General features: G+C 36.3%; 2 protein-coding genes across 3 annotated transcripts in view; one reads left to right on the top strand and one right to left on the bottom strand.

Moving 5' to 3' along the window:
* Positions 1 to 27,884, bottom strand: part of LOC126968644 (beta-arrestin-1) — a 294,282-nt gene that overhangs the window by 260,657 nt on the left and 5,741 nt on the right. The window lies entirely within an intron of this gene.
* Positions 554 to 21,486, top strand: LOC126968640 (cullin-4A). Of its 2 annotated transcripts, XM_050813660.1 has the most exons (13): positions 554 to 908; positions 981 to 1,123; positions 1,597 to 1,817; positions 3,018 to 3,206; positions 5,282 to 5,428; positions 6,157 to 6,343; positions 6,630 to 6,822; positions 7,778 to 8,079; positions 9,307 to 9,528; positions 11,305 to 11,412; positions 13,769 to 13,939; positions 17,009 to 17,161; positions 21,053 to 21,486. In XM_050813660.1, exons 1-13 carry the CDS (start codon positions 668 to 670, stop codon positions 21,146 to 21,148), a joined length of 2,373 nt encoding a protein of 790 aa, XP_050669617.1. In that variant the 5' UTR covers positions 554 to 667; the 3' UTR covers positions 21,149 to 21,486. The 2 variants fall into 2 exon arrangements, with proteins under 2 accessions (XP_050669617.1, XP_050669616.1); XM_050813659.1 differs by lacking the exon at positions 21,053 to 21,486 and having other exon boundaries at positions 9,325 to 9,528; positions 17,009 to 17,257.

The raw sequence follows: 27,884 nt of genomic DNA, 5'->3' as shown, positions 1-27,884 counted from the left end.
CATTATTATTTTTTTGGCACTGCAACTTAATTTTTTTATTTGATAAGAATTCAAGAATTTAAATTCAATTATGGAATTGTGGAAAACCATTATGTGGACTAACTACCAGTAAATAATTGGAGATTTTTTTTTATCACATAAATCCTCTTTTTTAGTTTAACCAATATATTTTGTACTATAAAAAAATAGTAGGTATTTGCACTATGAACTATATTATAAAGATTGAGTATTTACACGCATAAGGCAATTTTGTAACATAAATTATTTTTATATTTTAGATACCTAGTTATTATTATTCAAGCAGAATAAGATCGCGAGAAGTTACCTAACTGAATTGCTCGAAAATTTTTGTTTAGAGAAATATTCACTGGCTACATTACTCTGCCTTTTCCATTTTTTTTCAAGGAAGAAGAATAAAAGGAAATTTTTACTCAAAATGACATATAAAAACGAATTGGTTCTATGACAATGACAAGTAAGTGACTGACAATTGACAAATGACAACTAAAAGACTGACACAGACCTCAGCGCCCTCTAATCTAATCAAAAAAGCTAATAAATGAGTGTGCTGTGTGTCGCTTCGTACGTTTATTTTTTTGTGTTTTCTAGTAAATAAGATTAAATTGATTTAATTAATGTTGTACATGCACTCATAACATGCTTTCATATGTCGGGCTTAGCTGAAACACAAGTTTTGGTAGAGGAGGGTGGAAATCAGAGTAGAAAACGTTCCCATTCTAACAACGAACAGAGTCCGAAAAGAGCAAAAGTTGACGGTATGAGTGCGGAAAAGAAATCGAATTTCTCCATGTTGAATCCAAATGCGAATGCTACAATAAAGCTGACTTCAGCTTCCATGAACAAGCCGGGGGCTGCGGCAAAGAAATTAATTATAAAAAACTTTAAAAGTATGTATGTTTACAAATTACAGACAGATATGTCATAACCTTCGTGACATCTGATGAATGTGTGCGTTTCAGGTAAACCGAATCTTCCAGAAAATTATCAGGAGACGACATGGAGCAAATTAAAGGAGGCAGTTATAGCTATTCAGACTTCTACAGCGATTGCATATTCACTAGAAGAGCTTTATCAGGCAGTTGAAAATATGTGCAGTCATAAGGTAAACATAGACCTTGCTTGTGATGGTTCATGGTTGCTAGCCAATACAGTCACTAAGCTAGACAATTGGCTGTTTATGTAAAAAGAAATAAAATCTTATTATTTAGTTTATTACAAGTGTAAGAATCTTTAGTTTTTTATTTGTTATCATAATAAAAAGGCCTACTGGACTTAAGTCTACACAAGAAGTGAAGTATTTAATCGATAAAGATATATTTTTTTTGTATACTTCTAAATAATATAGGTATGTTATATTAACTCATTGAAAAACTTTCTCTGTCCATGTTAATGGTAATAGGTACAGGGAGCACACATTCTTCTTTGCACATAGATCTAAAAATGCTCATTGTGTGTATAAAGACAGTTTTCTTCTATATAATATGCTTAAACTAAATGTGTACATAGCTATAAAGACAAAAAATTTAAAATATGCTTTTTATTTTCTATGACCTTGAATACTTTAGTGACTTTCAGATGGCCTCTCAACTATATGTCAACCTTACAAATTTAGTAGAAGCACATGTTAAGTCCAATATAGAGCAATTTTTATCAGAAAGCATGGATCGTCAAGTGTTTCTGAAACGAATGGATGGCTGTTGGCGTGCCCACTGTCGGCAAATGATTATGATTAGAGGCATATTTCTGTACCTAGACCGAACTTATGTATTGCAAAATCCAAGCATACATTCTATTTGGTAAGATAAACTTTGTCAATATTATTTAAATAAAATAAAGATTTATATTTTTTGTAGATTACTATCTGATTAATTGTTAATTTAAAGAATTTAATCAAGGTAATAGTGCTGTTTACAATCACAAAGAAAATATGTACATACAATTTGGTATGACCATACACATTGGAACAGGAATTGAACCTTGGTATATTCATACTTATTCAAAAAATTTAGGCTTGCATAAGGTCTCAAATGAATAACTAATTAACATCATACTGAATTCTTTATTATGAAAGTATTGCTTTAATGTATTTGTTATTCTATTAACTGTAACCTTCAAATTGATAAGTATTTGTTAGTAAATTAGTTTTTAAATAATGTTAATACTTGTTACTTGGTTAATCAGATAGAATGTAAATTATTTAATGGTTACTTACAGGACCGGCTATGCCTAGTGTAGGGACCAAATACTATGTAATATTATGTGAAGGAGTCTGTAAAAAATAAAATATATATATAAATCAACTAGAATAATATAATATTCAGGTATTTGCAATACTGTAGACCTACTTCTTACTCTTTTGGTGATAATTTTGGATTATGATTTTGTCTGTAATGTTTTCTGTGTTATATATTATAAAACCCAAACCCGATGGACAAATATCTCAGGCTGTAGACAGTGGAAAAAGGCGATTCCTGCACTATCGCCCATACTGACACGTCAACTTATTAGCCTCAATAGACATGACATCCGAATCGTGGTCGGCACCCTAACAGCTCACACATCACTGAACAAACTCCTATTTACAATCGGCGTTACAGACAGTCCTAGGTGCAGAGGCTGTCTAACTGAGGATGAAACGGTCACTCATGTAATGTGCTGGGGTGGCCAACTTATGGGCAAAAACCTTAATAAATATAAGGTCGCTCCAGGAAGTCTGCAAAAACCCCAGGTGTTCGGAACTTCTGGAAGGAACTGGGCTGGTTGTAATGACTAGCTAACACTGCATGCAAAATGAGTCCGGCTAATTGGTCTAATTGCGGAAACAGGAGCCCTTTACCAATATATTATAAAAACTTTATAAAACTTTTACTATATGATTGAAAACAGTTTTTATTTTTTAAATTACAATAATTCATTATTCTTTCCGCAACTTTATATAAATAATCCTGTATATTTAATTGAATCAATTACCTTAGTAATGAAATATTTTTTCTCAGGGATATGGGTCTGGACTTATTTAGACACCACATAGCAATGAATACATTGATTCAGACTAGAACAGTGGACGGGCTATTGTTATTGATAGAGAAGGAACGAGGAGGGGACTCTGTAGATATATCCTTGCTCAAGAGTTTATTGCGAATGCTTTCAGACTTGCAAATATATCAGGATGCATTTGAACATAAGTATGTCAAACAATTATTTGTTAATTTGTTTAAACTTAGTATCCCGATATAGTAGCACGAATTATGAGTCATAAAATAATGTAGTTGATAGAGCTTTAGCCCACGATTATCATGCTACCACGCTTATTACTAGCTAATGCACCATTCCAGAGAAAAGGCATGAAAACCTGACCTCAAATTATGAAATTTTTAAGGGTTGGGACATTTTTATATATGGGTAAGACAGGGAAGCACCTACAATTCATTCCTTTGTTATAATCTTGGACTCAAGCTATATCAACTACATTATTTTTTACCTCTGACATTCATGCTATGGGATGCTAAGTGCAACCCGTTAATTTATATTATTATATTGGAATTAAAACAGTTTAGTAATTGGTAACAGAATATAATATAGTTAATTATTATGTAAATTAATATCAGTATTGGTCAACTAATTAGGGACATTCAGGATAGTGAAGAGAAATAACCGGTTATGTAAATATAAAACCCTATTGATTTCTCAGTAACTATTATTTGCATAGTCTGGTCCAATTATTATGCAATAAATAGCTGTAAATAAAGATTAAATAAATAGAAAAAAGTGTTTAATATCCAAGGTTAACCATGTATTCAATTTAAGGTATAATTCTGTAGCTGGACATTTAATTAAGGAAAGCAAAAGTAAAATGAAAAATAGAGTTAAACAAAACTAGTAATCTCCAGTAATTTAATTTCTTTAGCAACTCCATTTTATTACGTGTAAAATCAGTACCCAGTAGTACCTTTGTTAGTAATTATCGCTAGACACCGATGTGGCATTGACATTATCGATTTCTAACATGTTTCGATAGGAATGTTTGACCATGCCTCACAAAAAGCTTCATTAAGTTCATCTAAAAATATGGTACGATAACTGGCAACTTTTTTCTTGATTTCGTGCCAAAGGTGCTCGATTGGGTTGAGGTCCGGGCTATTTGCTGGCCAATCTAGCACTGATACCGACTGACTGTTGTGAAACGACTTGACTGAACGGGGGGTATGTTTCGGGTCGTTTTCATGCTGAAACGTTCATATAATAGAGAGATGTTCCTCAGCGTAGGGAAGCATAGTTTCCTCTAATATTGCCTTGTATTGATGTTGGTCTAAATACCGCTGAACTTTCCTTACAGGTCCCACTCTACGTCCAGAAAATGAACCTCACATTTTAATGTTTCCATCGCCATGTTTCACCTGCTTTTTTGTGAGTCTTGGATTCATTTCCGCTTTTACAGGATGCCGTACGAATTTCCTTCCATTTGAAGAAATCAAATTAACCTTGGCTTCGTCAGAGAATACTACATGTTGCCATTGGGCGTAGGTCCAATGTAAATATTTACTTGCAAACGTCAAACGTGCATTTCTATGTGCTTTCTTTAACAACGGTACTTTGCGATCCTTCGAACAACCATGCTTCTATCAGACGTCGTCTAACGGTCCTCGCTGTAACAGCGGCTCTTTCGTCCGCCCCAAACACTTCGTGTTTAATTAAAACAGAGTCTAAAAATGGATCTTTCTTAGCTAACCTGGTTATCATTCTATCTTCTTGCGGAGTTGTTTTTCTCGATCTTTTTTATTTGGGCAAATTTAAAGCTGTGTTGTTGCGCCTGAAATGTTGCACTGCATTGTACACCCTGGTTTTTTTTAACAATTTAATTATTCTGCTATCCCTCGGTATGACCAACCACGCTCGACAAACTACATAATGATTTTTCGTAGTGTTGCATCGCAACTTTTATTTTTGCACATATTTCTTCAAAATAGTTCTCAAAACTTAAAATTTATAATCTTGATTGCCGCCAAAACTACCACGAAACAATAGCAGAAGAAATAAAAAAATATTGAGATTCAGATTTTGAAAATAGAACGCAATATCTCAGTGTCCCTAATTAAATGACCACGACTGTATATGATATATATGTTTTAAATAAATCTTGGAAAACTACATAATTTTAAATTTCTTTTAATTGAAATGGATGAAGTTAAATAAATTTAATATATATTTTAAATAATAGAAGCACAATTGAATGCATTAAATATTGCTTTGTTGTTGATAGATTCTTACAAGCCACAGAGAGGTTATATGCAGCAGAAGGTCAGCGCTTGATGCGGGAGCTGCCAGTGCCAGAATATCTTGCTCAAGTTGAAAAAAGGGTTAGGGAAGAGAATGAAAGACTGTTGCACTATCTAGATCCATGTACTAAGTGAGTAATTTGATTGCTACTTTTTTATGACAGTAAGTAACGAGACGAGCAGGACGTTCTGCTGATGTTAATTGATACGCCCTGCCCGTTACAATGAAATGTCGCTCAGGTTTCTTGAGAAACCGAAAAATTCTTAATGATACTTCAATTACGCTCATCACCTCGAGTCATTAGATGTTATGTCTCATTTGCCCAGTAATTTCACTAGCTATGGCGTCCTTCAGACCGAAACAGAGTACTGCTACACATTACTGTTTCAAGTGTTATCACAAGTGTTTTCACATTCTGTTCAAGTATTCATGCAGTAATAGGCGCCATTGTGGTACCCATAATCTAGACGACATTCTGTGCAAAGGAGCCTCCCATTGGTAAACTGGTTTTTTTATCATCTCATTTAGCATGTAGGATTAGTTCTCTCTAATTCCTATTACTGATAAAATAAAATCTGGTGTTACATCTACTTGCCTATGCTTGTCCACAATACATAAAATAAAAATTCAATAAATATTAATAAAACGGATGTGATGTGATGGTTATTTATTTTTTCCATTTTCTGATACAGATAGGAATATCTTTTTCTGTTAGAAGCTTTGCTAGGGCGTAGCTTTCACTTTGAAACCACTTTTATAAATCTGGGCGCAGACATAGATGTGATATGAATTCTTAAACTTTTTTTTTAATTCTTGAATATCAATGAAAATGCTACAATATATAGCTGTTTGTTCTAGGTGGCAACTGATCCACTGTGTGGAGCGGCAGCTGCTTAGTGAGCACTTGACAGGCATCTTGGGCAAAGGTCTGGAGTCGCTGATGGATGGGCCACGGCTCTCAGACCTCACCACACTCTACAATCTGTTTAGTAGAGTTAAGGATGGCCTCAATGAACTATGCAAACATTTTAATGCTTATATTAAGGTATATTGGTAATCATTTAATTGTTAAATATTTATGATCTTCAACTTTTGTCAAGGGTACTCACGATATTATAATATTAATTAAAAATGAGCAATGCACAAATGTTAGAGATGTAATGGTTCGATAGTTTAATGGTTCAACACTCTTGTGGTAAGTTACATGCAAAATAAATTCGAATCGTGAAGTTGACCAAACTCACGTCCGTGTGATCTTAATAATGGTTTTTAATAAAAACAAAATAGCACATTGAATTGAGGATAATTGATGTCACATAATATGTTTTCAGAAAAAAGGACGTACAATAGTGATAGAACCAGAGCGAGACAAGACCATGGTGGGAGAGTTGTTGGAGTTCAAGGAGCAGCTGGACAACATTGTGACCACCTGCTTCCAGAGGAATGACATGTTCTTGTACTCAATGAGGGAAGCATTCGAGTTCTTCATCAACCAGAGACAGAATAAACCAGCCGAACTTATTGGTATGATGTTTTTTTTTATGGAAAAAGGAGTACTAAGCGTACGGGTCACCTGGTGTTAAGTGATCACCGCTGCCCACATTCTCTTGCAGCACCAGAGGAATCACAGGAGCGTTGTCGGCCTTTAAGGAAGGTGTACGCGCTGTTTTTGAAGGACGCAGCCTGGAAACAAACAAGGAAGTGTGACTTGTGTAAACCATGAAACATTGATCAGGAAAAACATTATTCAAGCAGCAGACTGCAATTAGTTGATGCTAATGGAAAATCTTATCATTTTTCATTAATACTAGGTTAAATCAATTTTATTACTGTATAGCTCTAGATAGGTAGAGCCTCTTGCTGCTAGACAACTGATGAAAACAGGCCAGGTTTATTACTCTGGTAGGCGCCCAGTGCCCTGGTCTTGAATGATAGGGAGATCTTACCGTCCAATTAAAAAGTAGACTGTAATTAATATATTTAATTCGTGAAGTTCAATTGATAAAGGTAATATTACGTTAACACGACAGTCCGTTCGTATCAAAAGTGACGGTCGCGAGGCTCTCTGCTACGCGACCGTATCGCATCCAAAACCGGTCTGTCCGAGCGACCGTCTTAATTCGGCCGCTTAACAGAGCGACTATGTCGCTAACATACTCTAGCCTACAGGACAGCTATGTGTTACACTCGCGATTTGTACATCACTTTGTAGTAGTGTGCGTGTATTGCTCAAAATAGAGGTTAACCGTCAACCTCAACTTTTTTCGACGTTTTCACAACTGTCACAGTCTATCTAGACGTATAAATGATGTTTAGGCAAATTTATTCATCGGGCCCATTGACTTCTACTGATGACTAATTTTAGTGGAGAAACCACTCTGGAGACGAATTTATGAAATAAAAAAAAAATATTTCTCTACTTTTTTTTACTTTACATATTTTTGATATAATATAATAAGGTTCACATGTGTGATTACAGCGAAATTTGTGGACTTAAAGTTACGTGCAGGCAACAAGGAAGCAACGGAGGAGGAGTTAGAACGGCTGCTAGACAAAATAATGGTGTTATTCAGGTTTATACATGGCAAGGATGTGTTTGAGGCATTCTATAAGAAGGACCTGGCGAAGAGACTATTGGTGGGGAAGTCTGCCTCTGTGGACGCTGAGAAATCCATGCTGAGCAAGCTGAAGCAAGAGTGTGGAGGCGGTTTCACTTGTAAACTTGAAGGCATGTTTAAAGATATGGAGCTGTCGAAGGATATTAATGTTACATATAAACAGGTAACCTATAGCTAATGGAAACTTTATCTTATATCTTTAAACGAGTAATTCTTCTATATATATAATATAATCTGAATTTTGGAAACAGGTCCAACGATTTTAATGAAATTTAGTATACAGGGAGTTTCGGGTGCAAGACATAGATCTAGCTAGGTTTCAATTTTAGAAAATGTAGTTTTGTTTTGAAAAATTGTTTTACGATAGCTTAAGAATACAAAGGGAGATTAAGCCATTATGTACAAGTTTGTAATAGGTCAGATGACACATCGGGTGATCCGGAAAGCAGAAGACCCCGGTTCGAATCCAGTTGTCTCCAGTCCTATTACTTTTTCATTTTTTTTTTTTTTCAAGTTTTGAACCTTGTTAAAAACAGAGCAAGGTTTCGTCCAGGTACTAGAATCTTACGTGTGCTTGTATTTGGTGGGAGATAAACATGTTTTTACATGAAAAAGTCTGATCAACTCCACATATGGATGTACCCCCATACCATTTCCCCATAAGAGAAGACCGTATCTGAAAACTGATGCGACATATCCATGGTACCCCAATTAATATAACTTATAAGATGCAATTCGCCTCAGTCTTCTAAGAACATCCACAAATCTACCAATTCTAGAGTGTACCTTATCAATGTGACCAGAGAATTTAAGGTCTTTATCTAAGACAACGCCTAAAAGTATTGCACTGTCCACTGTTTCAATGTTTATTCCATTTTAATTAATATTAAGATCTGTTTGTCTACGAAATCACTCATTGATAAGTAGAATAAATTCCACAATTTTAGTCGATCACTATTTTTTTTGCCTTGTACTTCCCCAGGGCATAAAATGAATAGGGAAGGTCCGGGCTCAAGGGTGTCGTAAGAGACGACTAAGGGCATCCAGCAGTGGGAGGCTCCTTTGCAGAGAATGCCGGCTAGATTATTAGTACTACAAGGCGCCTTTTTCTGCTGTGAAGCAGTAATGTGTAAGCATTACTGTGTTTCGGTCTGAAGGTTGCCGTAGCTCGTGAAATTACTGGCCAATGAGACTTAACATCTTATGTCTCATGATGATGAGCGCATTATTGTAGTGCCGTCCAGAATTTTTGGATTTTTCAAGAATCCTGAGCGGCACTTCATTGCCGGTCCTGCTCATCTCGTCCCTTATTTTCATAAAAAATTTGGTTGGACTAAATATGTTGTCCAATATAATTTTTGCAACTGATGTCGTGAATAATATACACCAGCACCTGGCGGCAACACAGGAGAGCTCCGGGTTGGAGCTGTCCGTGTACATCCTGACGATGGGCTTCTGGCCGAGCTACGGGCCGGTGGAGGTGCGACTGCCGGCGGAGCTCACGCGGCACCAGGACCACTTCGCCAAGTTCTACCTGGCCAAGCACTCGGGCCGGAAGCTGCAATGGCAACCCACTCTGGGCCACTGCGTACTGCGGGCTCACTTCGCTCAGGTCTGTACCACACACTAAGACCCACAATATAAAATGTTGACCAAATTCAAAATTATATGGGCATGGCTTAACCCTAATCTTTATATTTTATCCCTGATAAAGTGGTATTGGTGTCCAAAGTCAACTGACAAGAGAACGATTTTTGCTAGAGATTTTCTTTTCCACCATATTTTTTTATTTATTCGAACCACCAGTGATAATTACATAAATTCAAGCAACAATACAATATTTAATCTTAAGTTAATTATAAATGCATTATCTTTTAAGGCAGATACAGCATGCTATTATTATGAAGCTTACAAATATTTATATGGTATAATCAAATGAAGTACTTATACATAATTTAAAAAACGTATTAACTAATTACCGAAAAAAAATCACAATGAAATAGTTCTAGGTAGTTCGCTAAATTGAAATCTTTCTATATCATACCACTCACACACTCCATAAATCACTCCTCTGGGATTGTTTTATATCTGCCATTTCAGGAGGGTGGTTATTGAATTCATAGTATAACATATATTATCCATATTATTTATTCATTAACCTACAATAAAAAACTAGACTAACATTCACGCTAAAAATTATCTGACAAACCCTGCATACGCGTCTATAAGGCAGAGTTTTAGTTTAGTTGTGTTTCGACCGCGCTTTGAATACAACGCCACGCAATGACAAAGTGTTCAGTGATAAATTATCCAAACAACAGCATATCCAAACTTAAAAAGGTATTTCCGGTAATTGCCCCCTTTAAATTAACAAAATTCTGTAACAGACTTGACGTTTTTAATCATTTTACCGAATAATTACATTTCCATAAACAAAATGTTCTTGCCTCGTGTTCGAGTCCGTCTCTTTCGCACCATAATCAAAATCTCGAGAACAAAATCGAATGCGCGTTTAAAATAGACTTTGAACATTACTGCCACGAGATAAGGTGGTTGTTTGGGTGTATCTTTTAATGTTATCAGGTGTATAAGTATACGTATATACAACGCTGCATGGACATTTTTAACGACCTTCTAGGAAGCTATTTAGAGTCTAGTTGTTCATAGTACGTCTATGTTATTATTACAACTTTTATATACTTAGTCTGGCCATAAATACGGCGACAATTAAAAATATTACATTTGAATTTGGAATCTGTCATTTTTATATGATTATTCATTGAGATTTCTAATTTTGGCGCCAATACATTGTACAATATTTTGCGATATTGAAATGGAGTGGGGTGATAAAGAGAACCGAATCGCTGCGATTGCATTACCCAATTTTTAAAACTCTCCATACGCTTGGTATTAGTAAAATGTTTGTGTACCGGGCTATTAATAGGTACAATGAGACCGTCTGGCCGTCCACGTAGTGTTCGTACGAAAAAGGTGGTCAAAGCAGCAAGTTTTATATTTTAAATTCTTTTATATTTATGTATTAAACTAACACACACTGTAAAAGTAATAAATGTTATTTGCAATAGTTTTTTTTTTCTTAAACTAGACTAGGTTATGTTATGTTTTCATGTGGAGTGTAGATTTTATGTCATCGGTCAATCTGTACTGTCAACTTAACTTCCAAATTTATATGGTATAGAAAATGCTTATTTAAAAATTACAATATGTCAAAATGTTCCATTGATCAGATAGGTAAATGTCAAAAAGAGAATATTGTTTGAAATATTATGATCGAATTGCCAATTTAGGATTACAAGTTAATATAGAACTCGAATGTATATCTGTCAATTACTCTACTAATATTTAAGACGAGTGTGTGATGTTTCAGGGTAACAAAGAGCTGCAAGTATCACTATTTCAAGCGCTGGTACTTCTTCTCTTCAACGATGGTGACAACCTGAGCTTTGAGGAGATCAAGACATCGACTAATATTGAGGTAAATAAAAAAGAATGCTATGGAGTATTACGCATGCGTGTAAATTTATATTACTACTACGTAAATGTATGTAGGTATTTCAGCGGCAAAAAACCTCTTTGTTCTTACAAACACACTGTATTACCCGATTAAATTGAAAATTACACAAATAAACTTTGAAAACAAAATTTTATGAACAAACCGCGTTCTCTCGCGTTCCGTGCGAGCGCTCTTCAACTGAGCCAACCATTCTAGTGACGTATCGTTGATAAAAACTTGTATGCTTTGTTCAACTCTCATGAATCTTGATTCCCTTGATTATCCAAATATAAGTTTTTTTTAAGCTACCTAACTTTCAAGTTTCATTTTTTCACAGCTTCAAAAGACTGTAGATCTGATTATTTGTCGAGATAAAGGGTCTTGACAGACAGCGGATGGTCGGATAACATAGTGATACCGATACCGAGTGATATAGACGGAACCCTAAAAAAGAAAATTATTTTTTTCTCCTTTAAATAATCATATATCCACAAATACTTTTATATTATTGTTTTTACACTTTTTCACAACGCACGATGACATTTTAAAATATTTTATTGCAACGCAAACTGATCTGTCACAGACGATGGCAAATCTCATAATGGCGGCCGATCGGCTTGTATGTGTAAGTGTATGCGTAGGGCTATGTATTTACACGTTTACCGGCTTGTTTTGGTGCCTCACTGTTATGTATGATGACACGGGTCCTTACTCACTTGCGTGTAATATTACTATGCACGTGTGTTTTATAGTTCAGTTTATAGCCCCAAGAACGATGTAATAAGGCTCACTTTACAAGCAAGTGTCTTGAAAAACCTTAATATATAAAAATCCAGTGTCCTGATGTTTGTTTACAGTGAACTCCTAAACTAAAGAATGGATTTTAATGGACATTACTTCATGGAGTGCAGTTTAGTCCAAATTGAGAGATAGGATAGTTTTTACTTCGATTTGGTGCCCATCATTATTTTATTTCCAATATTTGTTTGGTATGGACATATTTTCTACGAGAGAATATTTTGACGCACGGTTTGACAGTTCTGCTGTGAAACAATTTCATTATTACAACAGGCAGCATATTTTACGAAATAATTCTTGATGCATATTAGTGACAAACTCTTTAAAAAAAACAGTTTTTTATTTATTATGTACCGAACAACGTCTGTCGGGTCAGCTAGTAAGGTTATAAATTGCATATGTTTTGATATAAATTATTGTGAATTATAAATGTTTATTCGTCTTAATTATTAATTATTACTCTACATTAATGAATTCCATAATTGTAAATGGTTTTTAAGCGGCATAAATCCTCTTTGTTGCTACAAAAAACACTGTATTACCCGATCAAATTGAAAATGCTCTGTTTACTCTCATATAATTTGCAGTTAGGTACTAATCTAACTCTGTAGGGATAACTCGATAATGCACTAGTGTGTTATATTATTAAGCACGTATGTGTATTTGAAAATGAAATCTTTTGCAACGACTTATTTCTTTCACGAGTTGAGTTCAATCGTTACTTTTGTAGTTTAATTTAATATTTCTAATAAGCCAATTTAGAGTTTAGTACCAAGGAGTTTTCGTACTTAGAATGAACTCGGATAGATTATATACGCGAAAAATAAATAAATCCGTTGGTCTGAGCATTGGTTTCTCAAAATTCTATTAAATGGTTGTTTATTATAAATACCAGTTTTAATTAGACTTTTTTCACATCAAAAATAAAATACATACACGCGTACGGTCCCGTTGCCTAGTTTCCTTATAAACTTGTGACTTTATAAACCCTTATCTTCGGCTCGGGCTTGTAATTGTCAACTCACTTGAATTGTCCTACTTTCCACCCTTGTATCACAATGTACTACTGCATGTCATCAAGTTTATTGGAACTTCCAAACTTGTAATAATAGTAGGTAGCGCAATCGTAGTACACACACTGCTCACTTTACGAGCAAAGTGTGTTGAATAAGGTTGTGTAATAAGGTGTATTAAAACGCGAATGTGGGTATTAATACCTAATTATCAACGTTGCATGCAAGACTTTATCTACACCCATAATATGAATCCTCTATAATAGATTTTGAAACAGTTAGTTTACTGCTAAAATTAAAAAAGCCAGTCCTAGTAACCATTACATCATCCAAACGAGTGTTGTAATGTTGCACAGAATTTCATTACAACACTCGCTTGAATGATGTAATGGTTATTAGGACATTTGGTGTTTTAATGTTGGCAATATGCTAACTGTTTTAGAATCTTAAATAGAGGATTTAAAGCATGTGTGTAGATAAAATATGTCAATAAACATGATGTGGTTAACGGTTGTGGCCTGATATAGGAAGGCGAACTTCGTCGCACGCTGCAGTCACTGGCGTGCGGTAAGGCGCGTGTGCTGAGCAAGACTCCGCGCGGCCGCGAGGTGCAAGACGCAGACTGCTTCCTGTTCAACCAGGACTTCACCAACAAGCTGTTCCGCATCAAGATCAACCAGATCCAGATGAAGGAGACGGTACACACACAGCTCTTATTATATCTAATGTTTCTTACATCCGAGAAAAAGCAATTTTATTCAAACCACAAATAAATACTTAATGTCGATTAAAGTTTGGAGCATACTCAACTTTAGCAAGGCTTTCCGGGTCATACAATTATCTATCTTCAAGGACGGACTTCAAGACGAGGGCTTAGATATTAAACATAATTCTAAAAATGAATTACGTGTATATTAGTATTTTTAAATTAACAATTATATTACATTTGTAATTTTAAATAAACAATAAAGAAATCTGTAGCTTTACAAACCTCGTATACGTAGCTTGAGACATATATTATTCCATCTCCATCTCGTGAGCTTACTTATTTGTGGTACTCAAACTTACACAAATAAAACTACGCGACCTACGCGTTGCGTGTGAGTGCTCTTTCCAACTGAGCCAACCGTTCGAGTGACGTATCGTTTATAAAATCTTGTATGCTTTGTTCAACTCTCAGGTTGTGACTTCATCTACAGGATCTACGCTACAGTTGATAACATTTTGTTCATAAAATTTTGTTTTCAGTTTTATTTGCGTAATTAATCCCAGAAGTGAGGGTCATTTGTCACTTTAAAAACATAAATGCACTGTAGCTAAGTTACTCAAACTTATCGTATACATTCAATTTATCATATAATTGCTAAATCCATTCCTCATGAACAGCACGGTTTTCTCAGGAGGCGATCGACTTCCACGAACCTGGCGTGCTTCACCGATTATGTACTTTCTAACAAGCAACGTGGTGGTCAGGTTGACGTGATCTACACTGATTTTGAAAAAGCTTTCGATCGTGTGGATCATGTCATCCTTCTCCACAAACTGCAGCTCCTTGGAATTCATGGAGATTTACTTCGTTGGGTACAATCGTATCTTTCAAATAGATCTCAAGCGGTTGTGATTGGTGGTTACAGGTCTGATCTCGTTGATATTCCCTGCGGTGTACCACAGGGTTCGCATTTAGGGCCATTGTTTTATAATGCATATCTCTATGATATCGGTTCCTGCTTAGCTAACTCTGAATGTATGCTGACGATAAGAAGATATATCGTAGTATAAAATCTATAAATGATTGTCAGTTGATGCAAAAGGATCTCGACTGTCGTTTTGAATATTATAAAAGAAACAACATTACAGTCAACATACTCAAATGCGTGCAAATCAGTTATACGCGTAAATCAAAGCCCTTTGACTATAACTACACCTTAAATGGCACACTTTTACAGAAATCCAAACTTGTTCGCGACCTCGGAGTATATTTTGATCACAAAATGTTACTCTGCGACCACATTAACAACATAGCAAAAAAAAGCATAAGAAATCTGGGCATTGTCTTGCGCACGTGCAAACCATTTTCTGATATAGAACCTATTAAAGTTATATACTATGCATATGTCAGGAGTATTCTGGAATATGCTTGTTCAATATGGTCTCCACAATATATAATTTACAATGAACGCTTGGAACGTATACAGAAAAAATTCTTAAACCACCTAAACTACCGTAAAAAATTACACACCGGCTCTTATTATGACAGTTGTAAGGCGCACAAACTATTAGCCTTGGAGCAGAGACGCATTTTACTTGATATGAGCCTACTATTTGATATTGTGAACAGCTTTGTTGACTGTGATAAATTGACCTCTAAAATATCATACTGTACACCGTCAACCCGCACGAGGCACACGAATCTACTATATGAACCACTACACTATACAAACTATTCCAAAAACACTTTCATATCACGGGCAATACATACTTACAACACAACCTTCAGTCACGTAGATCTTTTCAGCATAAATAAATCTAAATTCAAATCTGAACTCAACTACTTTCAATGATACATCTAAGTAACTGATGCACTAACATAATATATTAATATGTTTATCTATTTTACCACATATAGTATACATATTTATGTATTACCTTTTATGTATATATTTAGTAAGTTTTTTTTTTATGTAATGAAACGACCTATATAATCTCAAGATAAATCTCATTTTTGTATAGTAGGTATCGCACCATGTTGAAATTTTTCGGAAACCGTAATTTAATATAATATAAGGGAAACCTGTTATTGGCATTATTATTGTAAAATATTATTAGTTATTTATCTAATCTGTAATATGCTGTTGGTTTTCTTAATAAAATAAAATAAAAATAAAATAAAATAAATAAAAAAATGTACTCAATATATCCAACTATTTGCTAAATATTCACAAGCTTGGTTATGATCTAGTAAGCGAGACATTATGCCTCCATTTTCTTCTAAGTTATATATAATACAACCGTCACTTTCAATCTCATTTGCATCATCAGTCCGTGAAGAAGGAGCAGTTTTATCAATATTATGCATGAAAAGAAGTGCATTTTTAGTGTTTCGTGTTCGTTAGCACACAGTTTTGCTGATTTCAACGGTTTTAGTTCCATGTGGCAAAACAAAAATAATTTTGGAATTCAAAAAAGATTCCAAATTCATTCTCTACACCCTCGAGAACCTTGGATATGATATCCATATTGTTGATATCATAATTTAGCGCGGCGGCCATCTTGGATTTCAAAAATGATCCAAAATTCGGTCTCTGCACCCTCGAGAACCTCGGATAGGAATTCGTACAAACTTAACTTGATCAGGTTGGCATATAACACGAGTGCGGTAATTGTAAAGTTGCTATTGAGACACATGTTTTATATCTAAGATTGTCCTTTTTAGTCTACTCTTAAATAAATTTCCAGATCCACGTTACAAGAAAATGTAATGATTTTTTTCGACGTCCCGCATTTGGTCGACGAATGTTCTACGAGGTCTCCCGCGACCGACTTGCCCACACACACCACTTACGTTATATATCGATAAGTCATGCTTTCTTCACTCATTCGCTCCACGTGTCCAAACCATTTTAGCATTCCTTTCTCAGTCCTTGTCACAACATCTTCTTTCAGACCACATATTAGTTATCTATCAGCGCTCGTATTAATTAACTATAAGCTTATTTTGAGCCTAATAAAAAAAAATATTTAACTTTGACTTTGATATTTGTCATCAGAGCGAGGAACAGAAGGCGACCGAGGAGCGCGTGTTCCAAGACCGGCAGTACCAGATCGACGCGGCCATTGTGCGAGTTATGAAGATGAGGAAGGCGCTCTCGCACAACCTGCTCATATCAGAGCTGTACAACCAACTCAAGTTCCCAGTTAAAGTAAGTTGTAATCTGTTTAACAGTCACTTAACAAATTTATTTTATTTATTTATTTATTACACTTTTTTGACACCACATTAACAAAATATAACTTAATTACTAACATACATAATTACATGATATGGTGCAAATGGCGGCCTTATCACTATATAGTGATCTCTTCCAGGCAACCATTTGTAATACAATAAAAGAGAAAGGCAGTACATTAAAAGGGTAAGAAGTGTCAAAAATATAGACACACATAATATATACTATATTAAAATATAGATAAATTTATAAGAAAGTAAAATATGTAAAAAGTAGGAACAATAATTAACATTTCAGAATTGTTGAACTATGTTGGTGGATACATACAGATAGATTCTATCAAATAGAGGACAGATAATGTTTTTTTAGTTGATTTTTAAATGAAGCTAATGATTGTGCTTGACGGATAGTAAGCGGCAGTTGATTCCAAAGAGTGATGGCATTAATAGTGAAAGAAGAGTGATAGCAGCTATCAGATTTATGGAAAGGAACATTTAGTATTTGTTTCGCAGCAGAGCGCAACGAAAGCTCACGCTGAGACCCTAGTAGCTCAAATCTGTCTTTAAGGTAAAGAGGAGTGTTTTGGTGCAAAATTATGGAGTAAAGAAGGTGTAGAATGTGGGAATTGCGACGTAGACGTAAAGGAAGCCAGTTGAGTTTTTTTCGGTAGGAGGAGACATGATCGTATTTACGTAGGTTAAAAATGAAGCGAATACATACACTTTGTAGGCGTTCGAGTTTATCCAGCTGAACCTCGGTAAGGTCGGGATAGCAAATTTATATATTTTTAAGTGAAAACTTTATTTTAGCATACACATTTTTCGAAGGTTGTAAGGTTAGGCTGATCTGTCACCCTCTGAGGTAAAAGGCTCCGTCAAGCTCTGAGGTGAAAGGCTCCGTCACGCTCTGTTCGTAGGTAGTAGGTTAGACTGATCAGTCACGATCTGAGGTGAAATACTCCGTCACGCTCTGTTGGTTGGTAGTAGGTTAGACTGATCAGTCATGCTCTGAGGTGAAAGGCTCCGTCACGCTCTGTTCGTAGGTAGTAGGTTAGACTGACCAGTCATGCTCTGAGGTGAAAGGCTCCGTCACGCTCTGTTCGTAGGTAGTAGGTTAGACTGACCAGTCACGATCTGAGGTGAAATGCTCCGTCACGCTCTGTTCGTTGGTAGTAGGTTAGACTGATCAGTCATGCTCTGAGGTGAAAGGCTCCGTCACGCTCTGTTCGTAGGTAGTAGGTTAGACTGACCAGTCATGCTCTGAGGTGAAAGGCTCCGTCACGCTCTGTTCGTAGGTAGTAGGTTAGACTGACCAGTCACGATCTGAGGTGAAATGCTCCGTCACGCTCTGTTCGTTGGTAGTAGGTTAGACTGATCAGTCATGCTCTGAGGTGAAAGGCTCCGTCACGCTCTGTTCGTAGGTAGTAGGTTAGACTGACCAGTCACGATCTGAGGTGAAATGCTCCGTCACGCTCTGTTCGTTGGTAGTAGGTTAGACTGATCAGTCATGCTCTGAGGTGAAAGGCTCCGTCACGCTCTGTTCGTAGGTAGTAGGTTAGACTGACCAGTCATGCTCTGAGGTGAAAGGCTCCGTCACGCTCTGTTCGTAGGTAGTAGGTTAGACTGACCAGTCACGATCTGAGGTGAAATGCTCCGTCACGCTCTGTTCGTTGGTAGTAGGTTAGACTGATCAGTCATGCTCTGAGGTGAAAGGCTCCGTCACGCTCTGTTCGTAGGTAGTAGGTTAGACTGACCAGTCACGATCTGAGGTGAAATGCTCCGTCACGCTCTGTTCGTTGGTAGTAGGTTAGACTGATCAGTAATGCTCTGAAGTGAAAAGCTTTCACGCTCTGTTCGTAGGTAGTACGTTAGACTGATCCTGAAATGAGAGCCGCAACTAAGTATTTTTCTCTAGATTTTGCAGGTTAAGCTTTTGTTTGCATTTTGTGCTGCATTGCATCAAGTATTTCTGGCGAGGTTAAATGTATCAATTGTTCATCTTCTGTAGTAAAACTTGGTATTTATACAATTGTTTATAGGTTTTTTCTGGTTATATTTGCAAACTGCTGATGAGCAGTATAACAGTAATGATAAGAGTACATCGCGACCAAGAAATCTTTTCTTAAATAGGACATCTATAAGTAACATGTATTGTTAATGTTAATTGCCAGAGGACTTGGATGCGTTTGGAGTCTTGTTTTATAGTCGGAAGCTCAAACATAGCCCCATCTCTTCCTTATCCATTAGTAACAATAATAATGAAAATGTTTATTTAGTTCAATAATTTTACAGAAATCTTATAACTAATAAAATATGGACATTAAATAACCAAAATGGTATCTAGTCAGCATTATGTTGGGAATTTAAATTCTCAACGCTGGTATTCTCTAGACACCGAGACACAGACTTCGAGAATTAAATATTTTTAATTAAAATAGATATCTAATCCCCCAAGACTACCTGCTACCATAAACATTGGCAATGAAAATAATAAAATTATATACAATATAAGTACCTATCTATTTAAGGAACATAATAATATCATATCGTAACATCGGTAAGTAATCGGCAAAATTATTCATACAATTAAAATCATAAATCATTATCTTATGACATCAATTACTGTTCTTTTACCGTGAATTATATCTGTACAGTTGCTTTTCAACTATAACATTTTTTCATGACACTTAAATGGTGATAAATGACTTGCAACCTGGTACCTAATATTAATTTTATCTACACCCATGCTTTAAATCTTCTATTCAAGATTCTGAAACAGTTAGCTTATTGCCAACATTAAAACATCCAATGTCCTAATAACCATTACATCATCCAAACGAGTGTTGTAATGTTGTACTGAATTTCATAACAACATTCAACAGAGTTTCAACAGACAGCCACATTTTTCAACAGCACACAGAATTTCAAAAAAAGAACATTTTTGTTTACGCGCACACTACTAGAACGTCGCGCGGCGTAAAAAAAAGTAGGTTATTCGAATCCCCGTCATTTTTCTTCGATATTTTTATTGCTTTGTTTACAAAAATTGAGCGATTTAAGTTTTGACAGCACACCGCCAGATATTTTAAACGCTGCAATGTAAATGACTACTACAATAAATAATTCTTTCATTAATACTTTGTTTATTTGTATATATATAATCAGTAATGGATGATATTAGGTTACTACTAGGACTGGCTGTTTTAATGTTAGCAGTAAGATGTTTCGGAATATTTTAGAGGATTCATAGTGTAGATGAAGTCTTGTATGCAACTGTTGATAATTAGGAATTAAAACACTCATGTGATACTATTATCACACTCGTCTTCGCGTCGTTTGATAAACCCACATTCGTGTTGTAATACCCCTTATTACACAACAGTTGCATAAATAACTATTACATTATTCATTGAAACTGCTCACACTTTAAAGTTATTTACTTAGGTGTTTGTTTACTTACTAACAAATATTATTGTTTGTTAATTTGTAGTTTTTCTATTTTGCATGATTTTTTTTAATGTTCAAATGTTTCTTTCCGAGTCATGGATGTTTATATGTATTTATGATGTTTAAGTAAGTATATTGTAATAAATATATCGTTGTCTTGTACCCATACTATAGGCCTATGCATAGTTTGGGGCAAGATAATTTGTGTAAAAGTGTGTCAACATTATCATTATTATTATTTACGATTTTGGGCAATATGTAGTTCCATTTTCTTTTACCATAATATATGTTATTGGTTTTTGGCAACTCAAACCTATTATAGTTAGCCAATTTACGCAAATTGGTGTTACGCACTCTACCTATTTATTGCTAGGGGTAAGTATTTTCTCGATTTAATTTTAAAAATGTATTATTGCAGCCCGCAGATCTGAAGAAGCGTATAGAGTCGTTGATAGACAGAGACTACATGGAGCGCGATAAGGACAACTCCAACCAGTACAACTACGTCGCGTAACCTCTGTGTGTCGCCGTATTCTGTGTGACCCACGCGCGTCCTCCGGTACGATTTCTTGTCATTCAACTCTTATGCCAACTGCTCAGGTCATTTGCCGTTATTTGTTGTATATTTATCTTACTGATGGTGTTTCTATAGATAATTTGTATGTTTTCCATAATATAGTTAATTTGTTACATTCAGCACTTAGTTCATTGAATCTTTTAAACTGATTATAAAGCGGTCATACTAAACGGAATCGATAATATGTATCACTGTATGTTTTACGAGAATGAATAAATAGAACTTAACTATAATTTAATTTTAAATAAGGCCGTTAATAAATAATATTTAAAGTATGAAGTTGGTATTATTTGTATAATCTTATGTTTATTTAATCTATAATAAATAAAAACTTTAATGTAGAACTAAACTTTTTATCATAAACCAAAGTCATCGACATAGCCCAGATGGGTGCGAATCTCAAGTGGCAGTAGGCAGGGCACATAGCTCGGCTGTTGGGGCAGTAAAGTCCACGAATGTCGACCACGTACCGGAAGATGTAGTGTTGGTAGAACCCCCATAAGATGGACCGACGATCTGGTCAAGATCGCCGGAATACGATGGATGAGGGCAGTGTGGGACCGATCGTCATGGCGATCTTTGGGGGGAGGCCTTTGTCCAGCAGTGGACGTCTTCCAGCTGAAATGATGAAACTTTTTATCGAGGCTTAACTAAATAATTTTGTTTTCGAAGACTTTAGAAAATAATGCATTTGTGTCTTATTAGTTGGTAAAGTGTTGGTCTTAATGACATATCTAACTGGAACACGCGAACGCGCCACGCTAAGAGTGACACCGTATTTGTTTGTTCCGTTAATTTTTAATACAATTCCGTTAAATAACTTACAAAACTACATATATTATACATTGTCAGAAAGCTTGTAAAGTGCTCTTTCAAATAGTGCAAAGTGTGAAATCTGAACTCCATAAGAGGAGTGAGTAATCATTAAATACATCTTTAAAATATTGCAATTAAATCTAATTCAATTGTGGTGGATGCCGCAGTAAAATTAATATTACGGATCACCTTACTTGTGCTTTTTGCAAACTAAAATATGATCTCCCATGCGCTAATATTTCCGGAAAACGATTCGGTATAATGAACACCGAACAAAAAAATAAATGGAAGTGTCAAGGATGCCGCGCTAAACAGCCGAAGTCAGACAACAGTGACACTCCATTACGTCCTAGTGACCGCTACCTAACTGATACCGATTCGCCGAACCAATTAAAAGAATCACAGTATTTTTCGCCTATAGATGATAATAATATCACGCAACAGAAAAAGACGGTAGGTACACAGGGATATAGTGAAGATTTAAATTTAAAACCACTGTTGCCTCCCACCTAGGATGATATTCGCGGAATAATTAGAGGAAAATTTATTGAATAAGGCGTTACTTTGCGGAAATCCATAACTATACAAATTATTTAAGTTTTCTTTAGTGTTAATTCCGCCAATATTTGTCTTTAAAACAATTCGACACGTGTTTCGCCTCTACACGAGGCATCCTCAGGACGTGTTGTCTCGCCAAAATCTGGCACGAGACTGAATCAAATGAGCCGGAAGCCGCTCTTTTATACCCTCGTCCCATGAAATGACGCGTTGTGATTGGTCGGCTGTTGTGACGTATTACCCCCGGAAGAGACACGTAACAAAGGTGATGGGACTAAATTTGTTTGTTCATTCAACAATGTAAACATAATGTTATTTTTGTGTTTTATTATTTCTAATTGCTCTAACACATTTAAGCGAAATCCTTTTTCAAAGAATGATCACGTGCCGACCGACCATGGTGAAACCCGTATTGTCGGTCGTTGATCAACTGGTGACCCTCTAGGTATACCAAGAGCTGACGGCTAATTATGCTCTCCATGATTTTGGAGAGCAGGGAGGTAATAGCAATAGGCCTGTAGTTTGCCGGATCCGAACTGTCTCCTTTTTTTTGGATCGGATGGACAAGGGCTGACTTCCATGAGTCAGGGACTACGCCTTTAGAATAAGAGTGCCGGAATAAACGCGTTAGCACCGGCGTCAACTCAGGGGCACACCTTCTAAGCACGATTGGAGAAATGCCATCCGGCCCGCTCGACTTTCTGACGTCCAACGAAAACAGAGCTCGCCTAACAGTTTTCTGTCTGAACTGTACTTCAGGCATAGAGCTCTGACACCGCGGGATGGTCGGCGGTGTTTTTCCGTTGTCGTCAAGAGTCGAGTTGGAGGCGAAAAGAGCGCACAGGAGATCGGCTTTCTCTTTTGCCGTATGGGCCAGGGTGTCATTCCTCATGTGCAACGGCGGCATGGACGGCTGGCTGAAGTTAAAGAGCAGCTTTCGACAACGACCAGAACTTGCGTGTTCCGGTCGGGTAACTGGAAAGCTGCTCGCCGATTTTGACGACGTGTTTTGACTTTGCACGGGCGATTTGCCGCTTAAAAAATCTGGAAGCACGGTTGTATTTCCTCTTTAGAACTATGCAGTTCGGATCCTTTGTGCCCAGCGCCGCAACCCAAGTTCGATACGCCAGTTTTTTGCAGTCAGATGCTGCTTTAACTGACGCATCGAACCAAGGCTGTGATCTGCCACCGATCGGTACTACAGAGCTTGGTATAAAAATATCCATGCCCTGTAGTATCACATCGGCTACTGCAACGGCGCAGGCACTAGGATCATCCGAAGGGAAACAAACCCTGCTCCAAGGGTAGGATGCAAAAAAGGAACGCATCATATCCCAATCTGCTGACTTGTAGTGCCAAACGCGGCGGGTCGCTGGGGCCGAGAGGGGCGTCGACAATGACCTGGTAACCATCGGGATGTGTAGTCAGCAGAAGATCTAATAAGGACGGCATGTGGCTATCCACATCCGGGAGCCGCGTTGGCGACTCAACCAATTGGGACAGATCGTACGCCAATGCAAAATTATGCACAGATCGCCCTGCGTAGTCTGTGGTACGTGATCCAAGCATTGTGCCCGTTGAAATCACCCAAGACTACGATTTCAGCGGAGGGGATCTGTGCAAGCACGTCGTCAATTGCCGCTTGAACGCAGAACATGAGATGATCGGCCTTCGATAGAGTTAGCCATATTATTTTATTGCAAAAATTAAAGTTATATGGAATAGGTGGGACGCTTTTGGAATGGTTTAATCCCTACTTATCGAACAGAACTCAATACGTAGCGGTGAAGGGCTTCAAATCCGACAATTACGCAGTGTTCTCAGGAGTACCTCAGGGTTCTCATTTGGGGCCATGGCTGTTCAATTTATTTATTAATGATATTGTATCTCACTTCCAACACAGCACTTATCTCTTTGCAGTCATCTGCAGGCATCTGCTTCAGGTCATCCTGAAGTTATGCAGAACTATAACAAGCCCTTTAGATTGCGATTTATTACAAGAAGATATTAATGCAATATACAAATGGTGTGCTAGTAATAAAATGACATTGAACACAAGTAAATGTTACTCTATCACATTCACTCGCAACCGCGATATACTCAGAACTCAATATAGCATTAATGGTTTAGTTCTAGAGGATAAAACTGATATTAGAGACTTAGGGGTTTTTTCTGATAACAAATTAACGTTTCTGCCTCATATTGATAATGTTATTAATAAATCTTCAAAAATGCTAGGCTTCATCATCCGTAACTGTAAAAAATTCCGCAATCCAACAACTTAAATAACCCTGCATAATGCTTATGTGCGCAGTAATCTAGAATATTGTAGCATCGTTTGGTCTCCTCAATACAACATTTATATATTAAGAGTTGAACGCATTCAAAAACGGTTCTTATGGCACCTTTCTTTTTCTTGTGGGGTACATAAGCAATTGCTATCGTACTGCGATAAGTTGAGACACTTTAACTTGAAAAGGACGGCTGCCGCTCGGTCGCAAAGTAGACGTGTTTTATGTTGCTCCGTGAATTATTAACATTAACTAGTACTACATCATATTAAAACAAAGTTACGAAAAAATATTAAAAACTCAAATTGAATACAAGCAGTGATACGTCGTCAAACGAGTTTAGGACGGTGGCGAGCCGCGAGCAGTGAGTCATCGGCTAGCTCGCGTCGGACGATAGACAGCCGCGGACATAACATTACTTACCTACACCACAGCCCAGTCTGCGTTTACTACGACTCGCCTGCTTAGTTCGTAAATATTATCATAAATTTATATTTATTCTATTGGAATATTATTTGATCACGTAAAACTATGGAAGCCCAATTTCAGCTATTATTTGATAGAATGAAAATTGAAATGCAGAAGCAAACAACGGAATTAACCAATACAATTATGGAGAAAATAGAGGAAAAATTGAAGCCTATTGTAGAAGAAAATAATATTTTGAAACTAAAAATTAAAAACTTGGAAAATAAAGTGGAACTTTTCGAAAGGGACAAGAAAAGCAAAAATATAATAATACATGGACTACATGAGGAAGAAACGTCTAAATTGCAGTTACTCGAAAAAGTAAAGAAACGTATACTGGATGAGTTACATATTAGCATAGAGACCGTGGAGATAAATAAAATCCATCGTATTGGACATTCCAAAAAAGGCGATAAACCAAGACCCATCCTGATCTCCCTAGTAAGTGGGTTGAAAAAGGGAGAAATAATGAAGAATAAAAAGAAATTAAAGGAATTATATGTTACTGAAGATTACTCTAAAGAGACATTAGAAAGGAGAAAAGCGTTACAACCCAAGCTTCTGGCAGAACGGAAAAAGGGGAATTTCGCCTTCATAGTACACGACAAGCTCATATCAGTACATTATCAGGGAAAACATTAATGCTAAAAATAAAAGAAAAAGAGAAATACTCACCTCTCCACAAACAGATCTACAGTCAACAAAACAACCGACATTAACCTCATCCAAAAACCACAGATCAAATGTATACGACATCATGAGAGTGCGATCAAATTCCCTCTCAACGAACCATATTACAAATAAACAATAGCAACTAAATACCGGCGACAGCAAACAAAAACTAAGTACAATACAGATAAAGAAAACAATAGAAACAACTCCCCCAAGCCGACTGGTCATCGTGGGGGAAGAAGACCACAACCCTCTAAAGAAAGAAAAAAATCCTCGGATATAACCACAGATATACACATAGCTACATACAATGTAAGATCATTACGAACTTCTGAGAAGCGTCTCGAACTCGAATTCGCTCTATCAGAAGTAAAATGGGATATTATTGGCATCAGCGAGATGAGAATGTTTGGGGAAGGCATAGAAGACCATGGGAACTACATTTTATACCACAAAGGCGAGACACCAGGTCTGTACGGCGTAGGGTTTTTAATCAAAAAGAGACTCGCCAATAACATTTTAATGGTATATCGGAAAGAATAGCAGTCTTGGACATAAATATGCCAATAAAGAACAATGAGAAATGGTCTATAATTCAAGCATACTCGCCAATTGAATCAAACAAAAAAGAAGAAATACTAAAAATTGAAAGATTTTATGACGATCTACGAAAAGCTGTTCTAAATTCCCACAAAAATGTTATCTTAATGGGCGACTTTAATGGTAAAATTGGAAAGCGTAATAATGGAGAAGAACGAACTGTAGAGAAATACGGAACAGGTAAAAGAAGTGAAAATGGTTACAGATTAGTCACATTTGCTATAGAAAATAAACTGAGAATTTTAAACAGTTTTTATCAAAAAAAGAAAACAAAAGGGTGGACTTGGATTTCCCCAAATGGACTGCACAATAATGAAATTGATTTCATCCATGTCTAACAATACGAACATTTTTCAAGATGTATCAATCGTACATAGCTTAAATTTTCACTCCGATCATAAAATGGTTCGTGCTAAGTTAACAAGCACGCCTATAAAAAGACGCAGAAGATTTAATAACGATAATGGAGCCATAGTTTGTACCGGAAACAGCGACCACCATTTAAATAATGTACATAAATTAAAAGAATATACTGAAATTATAAATATGCCCACTCAGGCTAAATACGAACAATTTATTAACCAATTGAAAACAGAAACTAGTAAAGTAAATACTAAGAGCAAAAAAACAATGTCTGTTGAAACACAATGTCTTCTACAAGAAAGAAAAGAGCTATTACAGAATAATCAGAAGAAAAGTAACCGTTTCAAAATATCAGAAATCAGTAAAAAAATAAATGTTAGTATTAGAAAAGACAAGAAAAATAAGAGGCTAAGTACATTAAAGAAACACATTGAGAGAACTGGTGGAGTCAAAAAGGCATTTAAAGAACTAAACCACAAAAAAGATTGGATGCTAAGGGTAAAAAAGGATGGAAACTATACAAAAAAAAGGTCAGAAATTCTCAAACTAGCCACGAATTATTTTCAAAATTTATACCAAAGAACAAACTCCCAAGAAGTGAAAGACTTAAGTAACGGAATAGACTCTGAAGATATACCGAAAATACTAGAGGCTGAAACAATAAGAGCAATTAATAGTCAAAAAAGAGATATAGCACCCGGAATTGATCAAGCAACAATACTTAAATCTACTATTTCGGTAAGTGCTTTTTTTTTTTTGAGAGGAGGAAATACTGTTACGTATTTACGCCCCGGAACGGGGCGTAATATGTCGGACTCGAGTGTCCGCGTAAGCGGACGACCCATACCGACTAAAACCTCCTCTGTGCTGTTAGCAGCCCTGGCTTTCACAGCGAAGTAGGACGT

The sequence above is a fragment of the Leptidea sinapis genome, chromosome 16, assembly GCF_905404315.1.
Source record: "Leptidea sinapis chromosome 16, ilLepSina1.1, whole genome shotgun sequence".
NCBI classification, from domain to species: Eukaryota; Metazoa; Arthropoda; class Insecta; order Lepidoptera; family Pieridae; genus Leptidea; species Leptidea sinapis.
This window is presented reverse-complemented; position numbering and strand designations above follow the sequence as displayed.